The sequence below is a fragment of the Lolium rigidum genome, chromosome 6 (assembly GCF_022539505.1).
Source record: "Lolium rigidum isolate FL_2022 chromosome 6, APGP_CSIRO_Lrig_0.1, whole genome shotgun sequence".
Lineage (NCBI taxonomy): Eukaryota > Viridiplantae > Streptophyta > Magnoliopsida > Poales > Poaceae > Lolium > Lolium rigidum.
In genome coordinates this window covers 290865167-290886708 of record NC_061513.1, presented here as the reverse complement: position 1 = coordinate 290886708, position 21542 = coordinate 290865167, and the positions used below count along the sequence as shown (strand labels likewise).

At 45.7% G+C, this 21542-nt stretch overlaps 1 protein-coding gene across 1 annotated transcript in view; it reads left to right on the top strand.

Moving 5' to 3' along the window:
- Positions 1 to 1315: 1315 nt before the first annotated feature.
- The window catches only part of LOC124664358, a 57976-nt gene continuing 37749 nt past the window's right edge, over positions 1316 to 21542 (top strand). The window contains exons 1-9 of the mRNA XM_047201897.1: positions 1316 to 1465; positions 1717 to 1978; positions 2091 to 2310; positions 2397 to 2520; positions 3205 to 3417; positions 3670 to 3707; positions 3821 to 4349; positions 9314 to 9694; positions 15560 to 15932. Of these exons, the coding sequence (XP_047057853.1) occupies positions 1316 to 1465; positions 1717 to 1978; positions 2091 to 2310; positions 2397 to 2520; positions 3205 to 3417; positions 3670 to 3707; positions 3821 to 4349; positions 9314 to 9694; positions 15560 to 15932 (2290 nt within the window). The remainder of the gene's footprint in view (positions 1466 to 1716; positions 1979 to 2090; positions 2311 to 2396; positions 2521 to 3204; positions 3418 to 3669; positions 3708 to 3820; positions 4350 to 9313; positions 9695 to 15559; positions 15933 to 21542) is intronic.

The following is a 21542-nucleotide window of genomic DNA, read 5'->3' as shown; positions in this document are numbered from 1 at the left end:
CGCGGAGTGGTGGTGACGCTGCTGAACGATCCAAGGTTGATGACCCGGAAGCAAATGATCTTCCGTGACGGATGGAACGATGGGCCAGTGTACTATAACAAATGTTTTTTCTTGAATTCGACAGGAAATTCGAACCGATCGAGCTGGAGGGCAGCAATTACTGGGAAATTTCAACTCAACGCTACCCCGGAAGTTGGCCTATATTACGAAAAATTACCCCTCCGTCTCTCCACTCCCAGTCCCGTCCCCGCAGCCCTGCAGAGTGAAGTTGCCGCCGCCGCCCCATCTCGACCTCCTCCGTTGCAGGCCACCGGAGAGGAACGAAAAGCCTGCGCTTCTGCTCCCTGACACGCAGGTCGTCTGCCTGCTGCTCCTCCCGGAAGTCTCCCCTCCTTTCGGGAGGCGGTCCAGCCAGCCATCGGATCTCTCATCGCCAGCCGTGGAAGTAACAGACGCAGCTGGTTACCCTTATCCAGCACAATAGCACAAAAGAACACAGAAAACAAAGAAATAACAAAAAGGCCCTTGAGACCTTCTGAGCTGGACATCCATGGTCTTCGGTCGCCGCCTGAGCGCGCGTGTGCGGTCAGTGTTTATCGGTTGCGTGCGCTGATTAGTCTCCCTCTCAACATCAAAGAAATGAGGGAGATTTGGAGGGTAGCTAGGTTCCCCTGTATATACATGAGGACACTAATCACCGGTAGGTTTTTTCTCGCTCATATCTTCTTCAGCCGGCCGCTCCACTGCCACAGGTATGTACAAGTCAACAATACCAAAATTTAGTCTTTTTGGTTTCTTGCTGAAATCTCTATCAGCATGTAGCTCTGGAAATCTAGATCGTGTTTTGCTGAAATCTCTGTTCGTTTGGTTTGATTAGATTAGATTTGATTTGCTTTTCCCTCCATTCCAACTAAGTTCATGTCTGCACTGCACGCCCCAGATTTAGCCTCTACAAAGTAGCAACACCAAGAAAACAAAGTATCTAATTTGTTAATTGGATCGTTGAACACCCAAGTCAAACATAGAATCTGATCAATTGGGAGTTGCTGTGAGAGAGATCAGGAAAGGAGATGGATATGACACGTGGGCACGTTCTGGTGTTTTAGTCTACATCTCACCATCTTCACTAAAACGCAGGGTTCGGTTGATCAAATAATTGGACATCTCCATAAACTGTTCCAGCTTGTGCTCCCTTGACCAGCTGCAGGTTGCCCATAGGTATGCAATTTCCGCTTGCTTGGGTGCTTAATCCCATCGCTCATCAAGTGCATCAGATTTATGTAGCGCGCTGTGTACTTAGGAAGACGAGGGAAGCATGGTATCAGAAGATGTAAAGTTATTGGAGCTTATATTTGACGGTAGCATCAAACCAACAGATCTGAAGTTTTCAGCTTTAGAGAGCATCACCCAAAATTTCGCGGAAGAGCGAATAATTGGCGAGGGTGGATTTGCAACCGTTTACAAGGTAAACTTCACTTTTCACAGAAAATATGGTTTAAACAACCTAAATATCTCATTTGCTTGATCAAAACTTTTTGTTTATTTCGACAGTAGAGCAAAATAAAACTACTGGAAAAAATGTTCCATTGGTGGATGCAGAATTTTATCAAATTATTGCTCTGTTTCTGTGCTATACTCCCAAGCAACGCCAAATTTTCTCACAAGCTGTTGCGTTGCATTTTCAAATATTTTCTAACGCGATCCAAGTTCAAACAGGGCATCCTCCGAAATGGAGAAGTTGCTGTGAAGAGGATAAACAACAAGCATACAATAAATGAGAAGCTATTTCATCGGGAGGTTAACAGCCTATTGAATGTCAGCCATACGAATATAGTTCGGTTTCTTGGCTTCTGTTCTCATACGAATCATAAAGCATTCGATCCTGAAGGATTAGGAGAGTACATTTTGGCCGAGTATAGAGAAAGAATACTCTGTTTTGAGTATATCAACAACGGTAGTCTTAGAAAGTATATTGCAGGTACACTCTGGAATGTGATTGGCTGATGGCAACTCTTCTCTCTCTTTTTTGAATTCTACTCTTGAAAAATATGTTGCAGGTACATCAACAACTCTGCCTTTTTACTCTGCAGATGAATTAAGAGGGCTTCCATGGGACACTCGGGTTTTAGTAATAAAGGGAATATGTGAGGGCCTGCAGTATCTTCATGTAAAAAAGCATATTATTCATAGGGATCTGAAACCAGAGAACATACTAATAGATATCAGTATGGTTGCAAAAATAACTGATTTTGGTTTATCAAGGATGGAGAAAAACGCACAAACCAAAAGTAAAACCCGCATGGCATCATTGTAAGCAATTTACCAAAACAACAAACATTTTATTAACTTGCTACTTTCAATTTTATATGCTCTGTAATTATTATATTTTCATGCAGAGGATACACCGCTCCAGAATACATAGAAAAGGGCGAAATGTCATTCAAGTATGATGTGTATAGCTTGGGCATCATAATAATCGAACTGGTGACAGGAAGTAGGAACATTCCTGATAGTAATACTGTAAGTATGTTTTACATTGTAGATGGTTCCTTTTTACAGATTTAGCTGAAATATTTCTGTTGTATATCATTAGGAGGTTTGGTATACCACCATATCAAATTTTACGGCTCATCCAAAGATAAAAACTTACTCTTTCGATTAAGAAGGGTAATGTAGTGGCATGTTGATATTCAGCTTCATGATAATCCCGAAAATTTCATGTGATATAATATGCACCTGGTTTTGTGCCGTTTGTTCTTCCTCCTTGTAAAGGGGTATTCCCGGTGTCAGGCACTCCTAGTTAAAACCTTGTTACTTTATTCATCTGGTGATAGATTTAACATGTGCCAAATTATAGATCTAATATTGACTAACTTGGTGACCGAACATACTTTTTCAAGTGACTTTAAGATCAGTAATTTTTTCTCAATGGGTAAATAAGTTAATAGTAATTGAGCACCCCATAATGTTTTTTAGCGAATAGGAATTATATTTCTGTTATACTTATACACAATTTGCATCCCAAGCATTGGATGGCTTATTGAATTTTTCATGGTGCCATAGTTTAAAATAGATCTTTTAAAAAATAAAACTGATGTACCGAGTGCAGAATCGAGCTAACATGGTTTGTCTACCCTATGCTTATTCGAATCACCGGCATTAAATATGTTGTCATTATTCTATATCAACTTTGTCAAATGGTAGGTACTCAGAAGATGGAAGCACAGATTGCGTAAATCTGGGAAAGAAACACCATTCGTATACCAACAGATAGCTAAACTCATCGAGATTGGGCTACTCTGCCAGGAAAAGGACCCCTATAAGAGGCCTTCTATATCAGACATAAGACTTGATATCAATGAACTGGAAAGCACAGATAAGCAAATCAGCAATGCGAACGAATCTACGGCTGAGCAGGTAAGCTATTGCGCTCATCGTGACTTCAATAGTAGTAATACTTCATTGGTTCCTCAATTGTTCTTGACATATTATTGTTTTGTTTCGAGGAGAGTACATGGAAGCAATAAGTATATATTTGACTTCCTCAAGGAATTCCTATCTATGTGTAGACGCACATGAGAAACAAACTAATAAAGTGGACCCTACATTGTAGGAGAGGACTCTTAGATATGTGCTTCATACTAATGTGGATGCATTCTTTCTGTTAAGCACCCATATATGGAAAAAGAGCATATGATAGTATCTAGGTAATAAAGTGTGCCTATTACCATTACCCAATGTTTAATTTATATGAATCATAATCCAAACATTTAATTTAAATAATTTTTTTTACTTTTTCCAACTTTTCTAATTCCACAAGTTTCCACCTTAATGAAAACATATCTTTTGAGGATTGTAGGAGAAGTAAACATCTTGTTGCCTCAATGCATCTTGATTTGTTCTTACAGATAAGTCCCTACTTGGAGGATGACATGCTTGGGATTGAGCCGCTCGAGCTATGCTTTCCTTTTGAGGTCAACGTCAACAACCAGATATCATCCTCAATTGAGCTAACCAACAAGACAAATGCTTTTATTGCCTTCATCATACAAACGACGAGCCCCCTACAATACTTTATACAACCAAAGAAAGACATTGTGGCTCCACGATCGAAGTATAGTGTCAACATAACATTGCAATCATTAGACAAGGCACCACAAGATAGGGGGTGCATTGGCGATTTCATCGTGCGGAGTACCAAAGTGAATGAGAGTCTTATAAGTGAGGATATAACTGACGATACATTCAGAAGAGAGGAGGGTAAATTGGTTGACGAGGTAAATCTGACGATTAAATATAAGGCCGAGGTACCCCAAGTGGATGTGCGACCAACAGAGGCAGAATCCAAGGTGAGTATGGTGACTTAGTTGAACTTGTGAATAGTTTAATTAACTTCATTAGCATAAGTTATTATTCTTTAATAATTTAGATCTACTTGACTTGAGTATACTAATTAATATTTAACCATAGAGCATCCAAATAAGTGCCACTTCGTTTTTCTGGTTGAACAAAAGTGTACTACTCATTGTGTTTTCCTTGACTTGACTATGTTTTCTATGCAATTCTAAATCAAGATAAATTAAAATTGATCATTGTGCAGTCCAAGTATTTGTCACTTCGGTTCTTCTGACTAACATCATAATTTGTCATCTCTGAGTTGCATGCATTTTAAGATGATATTTGTAAATAGATGAAATGAGTAGCTGCTCATTTCTCTGGAAAACGGAAAGCTGGCTTCAAAGTCATAAAATATTTAGGCTTATAGTGATAGTGTTCTACAGTACAATAGTTCTCACGCTCACATTCTCTCTTTAGAAAGGAAATTGCCAACTTCCCTTGACTATTCTGGCATGAGGAACTACAGTGTATGGATGTGTAGATATGCACCTTATATGCTGATTTCCCCACTCATGACTATTCTCCTAAAATTGGGTGTGAATAGGGGCGTGATGTTTTGGCACATGGGACCATATACTCCCTTTATTTTGAAATGCATCTTCGACATATTTTGAAATGTTAAAAAATTTGAAACAAAAAATTTGCTCGTAGATCTTCATGTGCTACATGCTCACAAAGTCGTTTCATGGAAAATCGACTTATCGTGTGGCATGTGTAAAAAACACAAATTTTGGTGCTAAAAGTAAGGATTTTCACAAGACAAATTTTCTCTTTTTTACATAGACCATATAAAATATCGTTTTTTTTTTTGGCAAAACTTGACGAACACCCATATATTATGGAGATGTACATGTAGAATTTTTTATCAAAAGTCTTTGACACATATAAATATATTATATTGGTAAAAGTTTTACTAGGAAGAAAAATTACATAATTTCTTTGTACTATATATCTTTTCCTCTAATTATTTCTATGATAATAGAAAATGCAGTCCCGATTTGACCGATTTGTTTGCATAACATTAATATTTGTGTTTTTTAAGACATCGTATATTCTGAATAGATGTGCATTGTTGATAAACTATTCTTGTCTGTTGTCCAATTATAGGTCCCACTAGCCAGCTCGTCTCACATGACAACAGAGTGAGGTTCCGCCAATTTATGCAAGTGATAATGCAGACTAGTTAAAATTGAAAGTTCTGAAATACCACTCAAAAAACCAATGTTGCCAATATACCACTACAATCTAGCTTTTCATACCAAAATACCACTATTCTCTAACCGAGTGTAACGGCCACTCACAAAGACTAATCTGCCCTTGCCATGGTCCTCCTGATCCTTGATAACAAGGTGCTGCTCTTTGTTCTTGTTCCCCTGGCCGGGTGGCTATACTCTTAACATCAAGGTCATGAACACCAAGCCCTTCTTGGTCTTTTGGACGACATACAACACTCCATTTGGTAAGCCAGTAGTTCTTCTTACTATCCCCTTGCCAAACAAATCTTGATCGGAAATAGTCTAATCAATGCAAGACTCCTTTGGGCAACTGGAAGAATGATATCAAATACAGTACCATATTGGTAAGTATTGAGTTAATGAGAACCAGTCTCCCACCTAGATATAGTAATTTTCGTTTCTAACTGCTAAGGCACTTCTGAAGTCTTTCCTTGATGTGCTTCCATTCAGCAATTGTAAGCCTCCAAAAATGAATCGGAATGCCTAAGTAGCTAATTGGAAACTGTCAAATCACCAATCCCACAGCCAAAAAGCTCATCATATAGGTTGGCGTCGTCCTGGACCTCGCTTAAGCAAAACAATTCACTCTTATGGAAGTTAATTTTCAATCCTGATAGTTGCTCGAAAGCTGATAAAATTAATTTCAGATTTCTCTCTTTCTCAAGGCCGTGTTCCATAAATAGAATCATATCATCGGCATACTAAAGAATAGATAGTCCACCATCAACAAGGTGAGGGACCACCCCTTCAATTTGCCCATCAGCTTTAGCACGCTCTATAATGATAGCTGGCATATCAGCCACAATGTTAAATAACATGGGTGATAATGGGTCGCCTTGTCTTAAACCTTTTTTTGTCTCGAAGTATTTGCCGGAAGATTTGCCATTGTCATCATTAACTTTGATAGCAACACTACCTCCGAAAATAAAGTTATGGATTAGAGCTCGCCACTCAGTTGAAAAACCTTTCATCCTGAGTGTCAAGGAAAGACCATTTAACTTTATCATAAGCTTTTTGAAAGTCAATCTTTAGGATTGCACCGTTCATCTTTTTACGATGCAACTCATGAACAGTTTCATGCAAGGTGACAACTCCATCCAGGATATATCTTCCTTGCATAAAAGCTGACTGAGTAGGACGAACCACATGATCAGCCACTGAATTAAGTCTAATTGTAGCAGCCTTCGTAAAGATCTTAAAACAAACATTAAGAAGGCAGATGTGTTTGTATTATTGAATCCTTTCTACTTCATTAACCTTTGGTAATAGAATGATTTCACCAAAATTGATACGGAAAAGCTCAAGTTGTCCATCATGGAGAGCATTGAACAGTTCCATTAAGTCAGGTTTGATAACCTCCCAGAATTTCTGATAGAACTCATCAGGGAAACCATCTGAACCTGGAGCTTTGTTATGTTCCATCTGAAAAACCGCCTTCCTCACTTCCTCCTCAGAGTTAGGGCTAGTAAGAAAACTGTTTTCCTCCTCGAAAACTTGAGGAATGTCATCAATCCTGGATTCATCCATTGACAGATTACTATCCGTGGGATCACCGAACAAACCTTATAATAACTAGTGATAGATGACTTAAGCTGCTCATGTCGTTCAATCGTACCCTCATCCTGTATGAGAGAATGAATGAGTTTCTTCATGTGTCTGCCATTTGCGACACTATGGAAATATCTCATATTTGAATCTCCTTCCAACAAGAATTGGGCATTTGATCGTTAGTACCATTTGAGTTCCTATTCACGAAGTAGTCCAGCCAACTTCGCATTTGATTGACTTTTCAGTTCAATTTCTTGCGCGTTTAACGGTCTCACCTCAGTGATTGCCTCAATATCATCAATAATCGATGGTAAGCTAAGTTTCTCATTTTTGAGCTGCACAGACACATGTCTAGCCCATCACCCAAGGTATCTAAGCGTAGCACGTAGTTTATTATTCCACCTTTGGATGGGTGTCCGACCAGCGACGGGCTTCTCCCATAATGTCTTAACCAAGTCCAAAAAGCCCTCCTGATACAACCATCCAAGTTCGAACTAGAATGGACGTTTGCCCTGCTGTCTATGTATTCCGGTGGTTAACAGTATAGGAGCATGATCCGACAAAGCCTCAATACGCGTAAGAGCCCGTACAGAAACCATTGGGTATTTTAATTCCCAGTTAGAATCTATAAGAACACGGTCCAGCTTCTCGTATGTAGGCTCCAGGAGACTATTCGCCCAAGTAATCTTTCTCCCGATCATTGCGACCTCTCTTAGATTTAAGCTATCTATGATAGTATTGAATAAAAAAGCCCAATGATTGTCGAACCTACCCTTACTCTTTTCATGAGCAAATCGAAAAAATTAAAATCCCTCCTACAATAATAGGATACGGATTGTCTTTTGTTAGATTAACCAACTTACGGAGAAAGGTAGGCTTAAACTCATCCTGGGCTGCTCCATATACGGCGACCAGAGTCCAGATGAAATTGTCCGACTTATTACGGATATGGAGTTTAATATGAAAATCTCCACCTGAATCAGCCAACACATCCATGGTATCTGCTCTGACGCTAAGTAATAAGCCCCCAGAACGAGAAACCCAGCTAAAGTCAATTGTGCCTGAAAGGCGATTTAGAAGACTTGTGCGTAATCTCGTTTGCCCGTCTCAGAAATAGCAACAAAATTTAAGCACTATTCCCGGATACAATTAACAATATGTAAATGTTTAGCCAAGTCACGTAGACCTCTGCTATTATTAACCATGTCATTCGTTTAGAAACAATTTTAGATTTTGCTACCTTAGCCCTTTTATTGGACCCAAAAATTCTCTTTGCGAAGGAAGACTTAGATTTCTGGCCAGATGCTTTTAGTTCATAAATAAACTGAACCCAACATTCTCCAGTACAGAGGAGGATACAAAGCTGAATACATTCGTGGGACCCAGCAATTAAGTGCCTATCCCCATCTGCGGCGAAATCCTAGGCAGCGGCGGCGATGTCCCCTGAGGCCTGAGCCGGACGAGCAGGACGATAAGGAGGAGGCGTAGGCCGTGCCGCAGCTGGGCATGTAGTCGCGGAGCATCTCGACAACGTCCCGATAGCGCCGGAGCGCAAGGAGCGCGTACACCCGGAGCCATTGAAGGGTATTTTCGAGAGTTGTAAAATAAAAAAGAAGGGTATTTTCGTGAGTTGAAGATGGAGGCGAGCGGCGACTCGGCAACCTGAACATCCCCTCCTCCGGTAGGCTCCCGCGGCGAGGCTGCTAGTGCCGGGCGTGCGGGCGAGCACCTGCTCCAGGCTGCAAACATGGGAAGAAGATGGGGGAGGAGAACAGGGCCTCGCGTGGGCAAGGGTGCAGCTGCGTCGAGCGGGGACAGGTGCGATGGTGGGTCTCTTTCTGTCGGCGCTGCGGTGTGGACACTGGCCCCTAATCCTGGACCAATCTGGCCTATCAGGGGAAAAAACGTAACGTGAGCTGACTATAATACCCCTGGCTCAAATACTACTCAACCTGGGGACAAGTAACCTAAGTTGTACCGTAAAAAGGCTCTAGTTGAAACAAAAAAAAACATGAAAGTAATCCGGTTTAAAGTTTAATCATAGATACCAGTTTAACTGCAAGTTAATGTTCTCTAATTGAATGTTTCCAATATGCCGATTTATCCAAGGCTATGTTCTTCTTCTTTTGCAGATAAGTGCATCTACGTCAGATGAAGTAATCCGGTTTGATCCCCCCGAACTATGCTTTCCCATCGTGCCAGACAGAACTGTTTTGTCCTCGATTAAAATAATCAACACTACAGAATCCTATGTTAGTTTCTCCATATGTTATCTCCCAGGAGAAAAACCCGCCGGACTTTACCACTTCAACAAATCCGAATCAGTCCTGCCACCACGGTCCACAGAATGCCTCGCAGTAAGAAGATATGAAAAGGAAGGTGCAGTAGAAAACATGGAGCTCAATGAGGAATTCAATGTCGGTTACGCCATTGTGGCCGAAGGTATCAAAGCCTGCGACCTTGATGCTAATGATTACACTCAGTGGAAGAAGTTGCACATCGTTGGAAAGAAGGTAAGTCCACTCTTTTTCTTTTGAGAAATTTAAGAAATTAGATTGACCGACACTTTTTATCCCATTACGTATCTGCTCTAGTCTTCATCTCTAGAAGCTCTTCCATTTTCCCGACCAAAGGACGGGGAGTTCCCACGTTGCATTTTTGCATTATTAAAAGAAGCAAAATAGTTTGTCAAGTTTATTAGGGAAAATCGGGTGAAACCCCAAACAAAGTGCTCAGCAATAGGGCTAGAGCACCGCCCATCTACCGAGCCAAGGCAACAAACGCAACTTAACTGAACACACACCAAAGAAGGCAGCACGATGACCACCACCGCGTCATCATCATCACCGACAGCCGTCGTCAGTTGGGGCAGAGTCTATCTCCTCAAGCCGAGAAAATTACAAAAAAACACCACATATTAGGCAGAAGTTTTAAAAAACCACCACTTTACGAAAAAGTTTTAAAAAACCACCCCTCTAGAGCTAACACGTTACAAGAAACACTGATTCGTCTTTGACACTAGTTAAATCCCGAAGCTGACAATTGGGACCCGCTGTCAGGCTGACATGGCATGTGAATTTTTCAAAAAGACCTCTGTACATTATAAATTTTAACTCTGTGGTCCCTAGGTAAGGCGTAAAGGCCACTAATTTTCATTTATTACATTTCTTACGTTTTCTTATCTCTTCTTTTTATTATTTTTTAATCACCACAACTTCCCGTGACCAATCAATTGGAGCCCATCCATGGGTCTCAGGCCACGAGCTAGCGAGCACAGAGCAGCGGCGGAGTACACCAAATCCTGCTGGACCTTAACCGCGTTCACGCCCAGGCGGCCAAGACTAACCCCATCTTCCTCCGCTCCAGCGGAGCTCCGCCGCACATCTTCTCCGGCCACCGTCTCCTCTGCGTCTTCTCCGACCACCGTCGCTCCTATCGTCGGCCGCGTGCTGCCCTCCGCACCACCCTATTTCATCCTCCGTCGCTCAGGCTTCCTCCCCCATCGGCGTGGGCAAGCACGGCCAAGGACAGGCACAGATGAGTTCCTAGGGGGCGGCGCGGGCAAACTCGGCCAGGGCCGGCGCTGGCGAGTTCCTGGAGGGGCGGTGAGGGCGAGCTCCGGCGTGGAGAGCCACCTCCCCGTGGTGAGAAGAAGATAAGGAGAGAGATGGAACTAACAATAGGCCCCACGATAACTTGCAAAAAAAACCCATAATTTTGTATTTGTTCACTATGGTCTCCTTGACCATTTTTTGATTGCAACGCTCAGCCTGATAGCGGGTTCCAATTGTCAGTTTCGTGATTTAACTAGTGGCAAAGACGAATCAGCGCTTCTTGTAACGTGTTAGCTCTATAGTGGTGGTTTTTTGAAACTTTTTCCGTAAAGTGGTGATTTTTAAAAACTTCTGCCTGATATGTGGTGGTTTTTTGTAATTTTCTCCCTCAAGCCAGACCCACACGAGGCCCATCGCCACTCTGCCACTATTAGGCCTCGTTCGGTTCTTGCGGTTTTAATACGTCCCGGGAAGCATCCACCCGGGTATCTGGGTGATCCCCGATTGTCACCCCTATCCCACCGGAACCATCTCTCCACAAAGTCCTACGTTTCCGGAAATATTGTATGTTCGGTTATTCCCTTCCCCAACAACCCCCAACGACAGCAGCAGGCAATTCTCAGTATACCAAATAACAGCACGTCAAACTAGCCGCTAGTGTTGCATAGTAGACTGTACAGATGTAATTTTATATAAAAAAAAAAGCCCATACAATTACAATTCTTCACAAATTAGGTTCTTCAATCTAAAATCAAAGATCGTGTTTGTGGGTGGCCGTCCCTCGCCGTCGCGCCTTGTTAGGCATCACCTAGCCGTCGCACCTCCTCCTGGTCCTCCAGGAACCTTTTCCCGTCCGTCGTGCTTTCGTCGTGCTTGCTGGTTTGCCCGGCCATCGTGGTCTGCCGCTCGCCGATGGAGCTCGTGCTGCTGCTCCTCCCGTCTCTTCGAGATTCAGAAAATTCTATTAGCTCTGAAAAAGAAGGTAAAGGGCAATACTGTACCTTCAGTTGGAATGATAAATTTTCAACAATTATCTTTTGATCCTGGAAATATATAATGTGGAGTAACCAAAGTGCTTAGCAGATGAAAATTTTGTACATGACTAGTACGAACATTGTGGTAGTTTCCAACAATTAAATTGACACTTCAGTTTGAATGATAAATTTGCTGACATCCATCTAAACCATATCAAATGTGCAATAGTGCATCACGATCAGCAAGACGAATTATCTTTTGCAGCAAATCAGTCGACTGCACTTCCTAAAGCTACGTAATCCAGTATGTCTGAATTTACTGAATTGGTTCAGATGCTCAAACACAAGAGACTGTACTCATATGATAGGAAATGGCTACCTTTTTGTGTGTACTTGTGTGTTAAGGAGGAGAAAGCAAATGGCTACGTTTTTCTGTGTATACTTGTGTATGTTCGACAATACACAAGATTATAGTGCCTATGTTAACAAGAAAACTTATGCACAAGCTTATGTTAAAGCGTTAGTCTAGTCAGTCCGAAGAAAGGATGTGCAATTCTCAAAAACGACTGCAATACATCCGAACATGTAAGCCATATCTGATGCACACTAGATGTCATCCAGTGCACTAGTATCAATAACACAGAAGCTAATTAGCACCAATGATTGCCGAAATTCTGGCTACATCATCTTGAGAAAATATATAGACAGATGAAATTGATGTAAACTATGCATCAACGATTGCAAATTGGACATCTTTTATTCACAAGATTGTGGTTAACCACACATCTTTTCATTTTGCTGTGATCACAGCAACCAAGGCTTAGCGGTAAATGACATGATTTCACTCAATAATATGCTAATTAGGCATAATAGAAGATACGAAATTGGTATGGTACCACACGAGCACTAGCACAGACGCCCACCACCTCGAGATCAGATCCAACCAACGGCTCAATATCGTATAGATTGCAAGAACAAGAAGAGGGTAAAGGGAGGATAAGAATGAGGATCTTACCTTGTAGCTGCCGGCGTTGGGGGCTTGGAAGGGCGAGCTGCCGGAGATCTTGATCTTCCCGGGGGCTAGGTCTTCGGTTCCAGCTCCGTTGCAGCGTCAGCGTTGGGGAGGGCGACGAGGCTAGAGGATCTCCTCTCCTCCAGTTGGTTGCACGGCCGCCGTCGTTCCAGTAGCCGCCGTCATCCCCTCCTTCTCGTCGCGTCGCCGCCGCTATCGCGAGAGGAAGAATGCGCTCTCAGTTTTGTTCCGTGTGTCCTTTCGGGATGCTATCCACGGGTGGAGTGGGGTTTTTTTAAACCCGGTGTATCGGGGGGGTTTCTGGAAAAACCGGGCGGGATGGAACACCGATAGGTTTTAACCGAACGTTTTTTAAGTTGGGACCGGGATTAAAACGCGGGGGGTCTGATCCCGGCCCACCCACCGGGTTTGTGCGCCGATACCGGCCGGTGCGGGAGGAAACGAACGAGGCCTTAGGCCTCGTTCGGTTACGATTGGGTCAAATCCCACGTGAATCTAATCCGGGGAGTAATCGGGTGAACCCCAACCACCACCCTAATTCTCCACTAACCACGCTCCCCACCATTCTCGTTCGGTTAATCCCCACACGCCCACAAGCAGCAGCAGAGAAACAACGGGCAGGAGCGCGGCGAGGAGCTCCGACGGGGCCAGCGCGAACGCGCCGAGGAACGCGCCGAGGAAGACTACGCCCTGGCCGCGGCGAGCTTCTTCCGGAGCGGGTACCAGAGCGTGGCGCCCCTGGCGGCGGCCCCGCCGAAATAGAACTGCAGCACGACGCCCTCCGCGGGGGACAGAAGGGCGGGAGGACCCGCGCGGCGGAGCGGAGTGAGCGGGAGTCGCGAAGCCGCGCGAGCGCGCCGGGGCGGAGGAAGCGGTGGTGGTGAGAGCCACCGTCGGCGTCGAGGAAGGAGGTTGAAAAGGGGAGGGAGGGAGACGCATGAGTCTTTGATCTGCTAGATTTGTTGCGCCGCCGCCGTCGATGCCAAAGCCGCCGCCGGCACCACCGCCGCCGCCGCCAAATCGCGCGAGAGAGAAAGGTCGGGCGAGAGAGGAGGCGACTCGGGGATCTGTTCCACGGGGTAAGAGACGCGTTTTTTTTTCCTGCGAAAATGGAGCGTATCGGGGGGAATTGGGCCGGGGTGGAATTCCGTTCAGGGTTAACCGAACGTCTCATAAGAGAAGGCCGGGATTAAACACCCACGGGTGTGATACCGGCTGATCCACAGGGATTTCGGTCCAATACCGGCCGGGGCGGGATGAAACGAACAAGGCCTTAGGGTCACACAGTTGCCAACCTCCGCACCGATGCGTAGATCCACTGCCTGGAACGTAGGATCCTCCGCCACCCACAGCGGGCGGCCCACAGCACCCCGTTCCCCAAAGCCCTACCAATCGACCTGGAGAAGCCCTAACTCGCGTAGTCCCGATGAGCCACCGCGTCAGATGCGCAGGGGGATTATTGCCCGACTGCCGCCTAACATACAAGCTTCGCCCGTTGCAAGGTGGAGGTCGGAGGCATATTCAGTACAAAACTTTCTTGAATCAATTCACCCTTTGCTCTCCCAAGAATTCTTGTGAAAATTATGTGCTTGCCAAATGGCGAGCATGCTCTATTTGTACATTTTTTACGAGGGAAATCAACTTGGTTAAGGGGATGGGATTTTTCAAACACGCATGATGGCGATGTTTCAATCCATGTAAGACCATCACTAGCTGATCCTGTGAAAATGGTTAAACTCATAAAATAACTGAATTTTACGTTTTAGTCAAAAAAGGCACTGATCAGATTCCTTAAAATCATCCGACCCTTAAATATTTTTACATGCACGCTCGCAAACCCTTGTATTTGAAATTTCCGAGGCAAAACTCCGCAAAATTAAAAGGGCCATGCATCCCAGTCAAACACTAACGGCTAGGAAATTTCAAACACCTTCCGGCGATAGACTTGCCGGAGTCCAGCCAAATTCCTGCGAGCCTCAATTTAATCTGGCCATGGATGGATAGCAATCTACCGCAAGATGCCGAAATCGGACGGTCCTACCCGGAATTGGCCATCGCAGATCCGGACCGAGTTGGATTAGGGCGGAGCAGGCCGGCCTCGAACTCCACCTGGTTGTGGAGAAGGGCGGCATGGCGCGCGAGACGGCGTAGGGGCGGAGCAGGCCGGCCTCGAACTCCACCTGGTTGTGGAGAAGGGCGGCATGGCGCGCGAGACAGCGTAGGGGCGGAGCAGGCCGGCCTCGAACTCCACCTGGTCGTGGAGAAGGGCGGCATGGCGAGCGAGACGGCGTAGGGGCGGCGCACGAGGTTGGGGCAGGGGCGGGGCGACGCTCGGCTTGGCTCGGTGCTGCGAGGAAGAAGAGGCAGAAAAGGGAGAAAAAAAGAAAACTAAATATATGTCGATTACTTAGGCGTTCCACGTTATTTAAGGGTCGGTTTTACAGTATCTATTCTGCCGGAGCCAATTTGTCACCTTAAAATATGTTTACAACAGCCTTTATATGTAGTTTTTTTTTACGGAATCTGCTAGAGATGCCCTTAGTTTGGGTGTTATTGCTCTCGAAGAATAGCCATATCTCAATTGAGATACAGATCTCATCTCTTTCTTTTCTTGATCACCTAATCTAGGTGGCAAAAAAAAGTACAATACCATCTCATTGGGACTAGTACTGCCCTAATATACTACTATTGTCGATGTCACCGCATCCCACTTGTGTCAAACATAACCAATTTATTTTTGTAGAAGAACAAATAATGTTCTCTGATTGTTTTATTCTCTGTATCAGATTAATCTACATTTTGTTCTATTTTTTGTAGATAAACTCTTGTACCTCAAACGAGCTGATCCAGTTTGAACCACCTGAGCTAAGTTTCCCTTGCCTGAACAAGACTTCACTCTCCTGGGTTAATATAGTGAATAATACAGATTGCCACATTGGCTACAGTACATGGAAATATAAAACCAATGTTGCGTCCTACGCCATAGAACAAAAAAGAGGAATTCTGCCACCACGGTCCACTCAAAGAATGGTTGTACAAAGGGTACCCAAGGAAAAGAAAGAAGAAGAAGAATCAGAATCATCATCGGAAGAAGTTTTTGTGTGGAACATGATTGTGTCAGAAGGTGTTGAAGCTAGCAGCCTCACTGATTACTACAGGAAGGGAGAAAGTAAGGAGTTGCCCTTAGTTTGTAAGAAGGTGAGTTCCCTAATTAAGCAATGCATTATTTTTCGTCATCTTTTACTTGGTTACTTTGCGTCCCCTATGTAAAATTAAAATTTAACTACCTGGAACCATGAGGTTTTTAGATAAAGGGAATATATTAATATTGAAAGATACCAATTACACCTAGCCTCTGCAACAATGCCCCCCCCCCCCCCCTAATGGCAGTACGGATGCACACAGTCAAAAAAGAGTAATGAAAACTAAGAAATAAAAGACCCGCTATAGCCTTCTAGACCTAGCAACAACAATACAATCACGACCGTAACAACACCTGAAATACCTACTCTCCAAAAACGACGCCTCCAAGGGGAACAGTGCACCAGCATCGTCATCGCCCGACCAAAGGTATTAGGTTTTCACCCTGAAGATAGTCTCAACTCTCAAAACAATGCCTCCAACAAGACATTGCCAGACACAACCAGTTAATGCCAAACCTTGGGTTTTCACCCTGAGAGGTAAGACTCTGAACTTCCCATGTGCTATCGCCCCCACATACATATCACTGCTGCAGAGCCCGTAACGCCAAGCAAGTCCCTCAGCATCACCGAGACTCGAACCTCGTTTAACCAGTCCACCTATCCGGCTTTCATGATATTCCTTCTTCTGACTTCACCATGGATGAAAAAGTCACCTGATGTCAACACAGAATAGAGCTTCACGCCGTTCCCTCCAGAACCAAACGGTCGGAATAAAAATATGGGTGCGCGCGACCGAATACCACCCGATCAAGCAAACTGCGGGCAAAAGATGCACTGTTCCATTCGCCAGCAGAGCTTTCTGGAACTCATCTCTCCAACCAGATCAAAGCAAACGGACCTCCAAAAGATCTTCATCCTCGCATGCGAGAAACCCGAGGACTACCACAAAAAACAAAGCAAGATCAGCAGCCCCCACGCCGCCCATCCCTCTTGTCAGATCACCAAGGAAGAGGACAGCGACGCGGATTATGCGTACCGCCGCCGACAGGGGCGGAGGCCGCCATCGCTTCACCGAATCCTCCATGGCTACTGACTGAGCCTCAGGCCCCGGCCAAGTAGCCGTGCCGCCCGGCTTCCTCCACCGGCGCTACATCACCTCTCATGGAACACCGCAGTGGAAACCATCTTCTCCCCCTCGTCGATTCGATGGGGAGGGTGCCGCCACCACTGCCAGAGCCAGGCCGGGACCGGGGCCATGGCCGGGACCGAGGCACGGGGGCCAGGGCTGAGGCCAGCGCCGGGGTCGGGGCCGCGGCCAGCAGCGGCAACGGTTGAGGGCGACGGGCGGCGGGTGGCATTGGGGCACGGGGGAGGAGGACCCTCCGCCGCCGCCCGGGAGGGGGGCGGGAGAGGGAGGCGGCGGGTTAGGGTTCGGAACCATGAGGTTGCCATGGCAATTTAACACTTGCACATGATGGGCCATTGCCGACCATCTTCTTTGTATGTTGGGGTCCCTTTTTCTGCCCCGTAAAGGCCGCCCATGCATGCAATTAAGGGCTGGTCATAGGCAAATACTAAAAAAACGTCTCTTACGAGGAGTATGAACGACAATTTTGCATATAAACCCTCTTAGAAATCCAGATAGCTAGCACACAATTTAAAACTATGGCACATACACAAGAACCCCAGACGTGAAACCAGAAGGGAGGAAGAGTAATTAAGTGACGCGATTTCCGGACAGCAGGTCATCACCGCATCGATGTTACTGTCGTCGTCCTGGAGCTGCACGAAATACCCCGACCTTGTCGGCCGGAGACAGGGCATGCCCCTGCGGAGCTCGCCGTTCAAGCCCAGATGGAGCTTGCCCACGCTCGCCCCGAGCTTGTCCGCCCGCGCCGACACGTGATGGAGCTCGCCGGCCCCGAGCTCGCCCAGGTCACCCTCGCCCGCCTCGCCAAAGCCGGGCACATGTACTCGCCCTCGTCCACCTCGCCTGCGCCAGCCCCTTGCAGAGCTCGGCAGCTCGCTCGTGGAGGAGCTCGCCGGGCCTCACCTGCGCCGACCATGTGCTCGCTGGCCCCATGCCCGCCGGGCCTCACCTGCGTCGGAGCCCACGCCCGCCCTCTCCATCTCACCAGCGCCATCCACGTGCTCTCCGGCCCGAGGTCGCCCGCGCTGTTGTCGATCCGTCGATGGAGAGCGGGAACGGAGCATGGCGGTGGTTGATCTTGCTGATGGAGCGTCGAGGGGGGGGGGAAGGATTGATGAGGAGGAAGGGACACTGGTGGAAAAAGGGTCTTTGGTCGCGGTTCGCAACTGCCATTAGTCGCGGTTGCGCAACCGCGACCAAATGAGCGCGACTAAAGCCCCCCTCTTTAGTCGCGGTTGCTTACGAACCGCGACTAAAGGCCCGTCCACGTGGGCGCCGGGCGACCGTCGGGGCGGAGGACCTTTAGTCGCGGTTCTTCCGGCCAACCGCGACTAAAGGCCGCCGCGAGTTTAGGGTTTTAGGCCCCCCTAAACCTGCCCCCCCTAAACCTGTTTTCTGTTTTATTTGTATTGTTTTATTTCTTTTGTGCTTTATTGTAATTTTGAAGGAGTTTCACATATTCTACGGTACTACATACATGCATATGAATGTACAATTTCAAACAAATTTGAAATTAGAACCAAAAAGAATTCAAGAGGAATATACAATATATATATATTCAATATCATCGGATGACCATATACAAGTTTGAACAAGTTTCCATACATAATTTAATGCATGTATAGTTCTACGTCCTCGTAATGGTGTTCTCCTTTAGGATCGAGGACTTCCTCTCCGAACCATCCAGACTAGTTCCTCTTGAAGTGGTCGGAAGCGAGCTTCCGGACTAAGCATCATCCGGAGGTTATTCCTCCGAGCATTGAGATCACTCGGAACGCGCTCAGAGGTGTATCTCCGGATCATCTCACAGACATAGTATCCACACAGATTGGTTCCCGGTGGCTGAATATCGCTACCATTCTTAGCCTTTGACCGCATGAAATTTAGCTCTTTTTCGAATTGACCGACCTTTGTATCCGAGAACCAGTCTCCAAACCCTACGAGGCAAAGAAAATTAAATGAACAAGAGAGTTATTAGTTAATTACTTGAAGCTTAATTAGGAAAATGAACGAAATAGGCCGATCGATATAGAGCGCAAATGAATGAAAACAATTACTTTTGAATCATTTGTCTCATGTCGGCCACTCCGCCTTATCCATATTCGGAGAGTCGTGGACGAGACATTCCGATTTGTCAACTTTAATTACTAGCGGAATCTAGTGGAACCTGCGGACACGATACATGCACGGTACGTCATGCATAACTCATCGATTAGCCGGCCACATACCATGCATGGAGTAAACAAAAGAGAATGTGCTCAAGACATAAACACTCACCCAAAATGGTAAGGAAATAGAATATCACTTTTGAGTTCCTGCTTTTCAAGAAACCGCCACAGGTCTTCCTCCACGTCGGCGGGGTGATGCTGTAACGTATATCCATTAACGATGTGTGGGTCAATGAACCCAACATCATGGATGTTCCTTACTCTGCATTCCTTAATGTTCAATCTCGCATGTATAATAGCGGACACAACAATATAGTTAGGACATATATATATATAGTGCGAGGCAATATGAATGAGATGGGGTAGAAATAAATCACTTACGAACGTAGCAATCGATGATAGATTTGTCGAGCTCGCGCGATTGAAAAGTCTGGAACAATTCACTCGGATGAATTTGTACGGAGTAACGTTTGAAGTGATGCTCATATCCAACTTCGCAAAAATATAATCTTTGGCGTTTTTATGTTTTATGTAACCCTTGTACCGGTTCAGCGAGACCTTTCATTTGTGGAGGTAGATCCTCTTCTGCGCGAGGCTCGACGAAGGCCCATTCTTCACATATGTAAGTACTACCTCCTTCACTGGCGCCTCATCAAGGCCTAACAGTTCACGAAGAGTAATACCTAAGTTGGCCGCTTGTTCTCTAGCACTCGTTACAGTCAATCCCTGTGCTGCCGCAGCTCGGAGGGACCGGCGGCTGTCACTATTGTCTAGGCGGGTTCCACCGGCGAGCAGCGACGGGCAACACAGTAGAGCCGGGAACAACTTAGGGCTGCGGCTGGCCCTGGTCCCTCCGAGCGACGGCCCGCAAAGATTCGGCACGCACGTCCGATGCTCGGTGCAAGGGCGTGCCACCCGACCTATACCGGTCGGGAAGGTGATGGATGATGCCTCGCTTAGTTTCCTGCATGGCATACACGTAAATATTAAATACGAGCCTCGATCGGCTCTCAGGTTATCCTGCGGATCGGCTCAGAGAGCCGATCCACCCATGATTCGCACGAGGTGTACGAATATATGGTGGTCCTGCTTGATCAGAATAAAGCTAAAACGACCTACTACGATTTAGGGTTTTCACCGCATAATCGGAACATCCTACTCGTGATTGAGCCTCGCGGCCACGCACGGTGATCGTAAGCCGATCCTAGACAAGGCCTAAAAACCAACACGAAGTTGATCCTCGGAACATCCCGTCTAGGGCTAGCAAACGACACCCTACGCGCCGCTGGATCCTTCAACCCTTTGTAAGGCCTAACCATGCGAGATATTAAACTAATCCTTGAAGAACAAGGAGCAACCATAACGGATCGGATCTACTAAATAATGATCAAGCGGGGTGCCGCCCTACACCTAAGATAGGTGTAAGGGCGGCTAGATGTCTAAGGGTTGCACTACGACAAGCATATGATACGAAGAACAATGCTAACCCTAACACATCTAAGATAACTACGTTGCTCGCCATAAAAAAGGCTTCGATACGAGCAACGCATGAACAGCGAATAAACTTGTATCGCCTAGATCGCAAGATGCGATCTAGGCAGCATGATGCTTACCGGAAGAAACCCTCGAGACAAGGGAGTTGGCGATGCGCCTAGATTGGTTTGTGGTGAACGTCATTGTTGTTTATTTCATAAACCCTAGATACATATTTATAGTCCGTAGACTTTCTAACGTGGGAATAATCCCAACCGTGCACGAGCCAAACTCTATCTAATCAACACGCATCCTACTATATTACAGATACACGGGCCAGCTAGCCCAAACTTTGCATATAAGGCCGATTCACGTATATTCTTCCATGTATATTCTTCAAGCCCATCTTGATCGCGGCCCACCTCTGACTCGGTCAAATTCTGGTGATAACAACTATAAGCGGGGCAATCGATTGTTTACTTTGTTCCCCGAGCTGGGCAACAACTCGTTTCCCGCTTTGTGCACTTTCTAATTCCGCTTTCTCGGCCTCCTCTTTCTTCTTCTTGAACATGCGTGCACGATTCTTTAGTTCACGTGCATAGTCGTCGAGCGGATTCTTCGCGGCTTGGGACGGTGTGTTCAAAAATGACTTAGCCCACTTCTTTTGCTCATCGAGAAAATACGGCTTGGGCTCGGGCTCTCTTTTCTTCTTGCAGCCCGCCTTCCATTTCTCTAAATCAGCAGTCGTGGCCGCCTCGACTTCCTCGGCACTACGTTCCCAAGGCCTCGTGGGGAGAGGCTTCAGTGATGGCTCCGGTACCTTTGTTTTCTTAGGTACATAAGGGTCCGGGTTAATAATCCAGGAC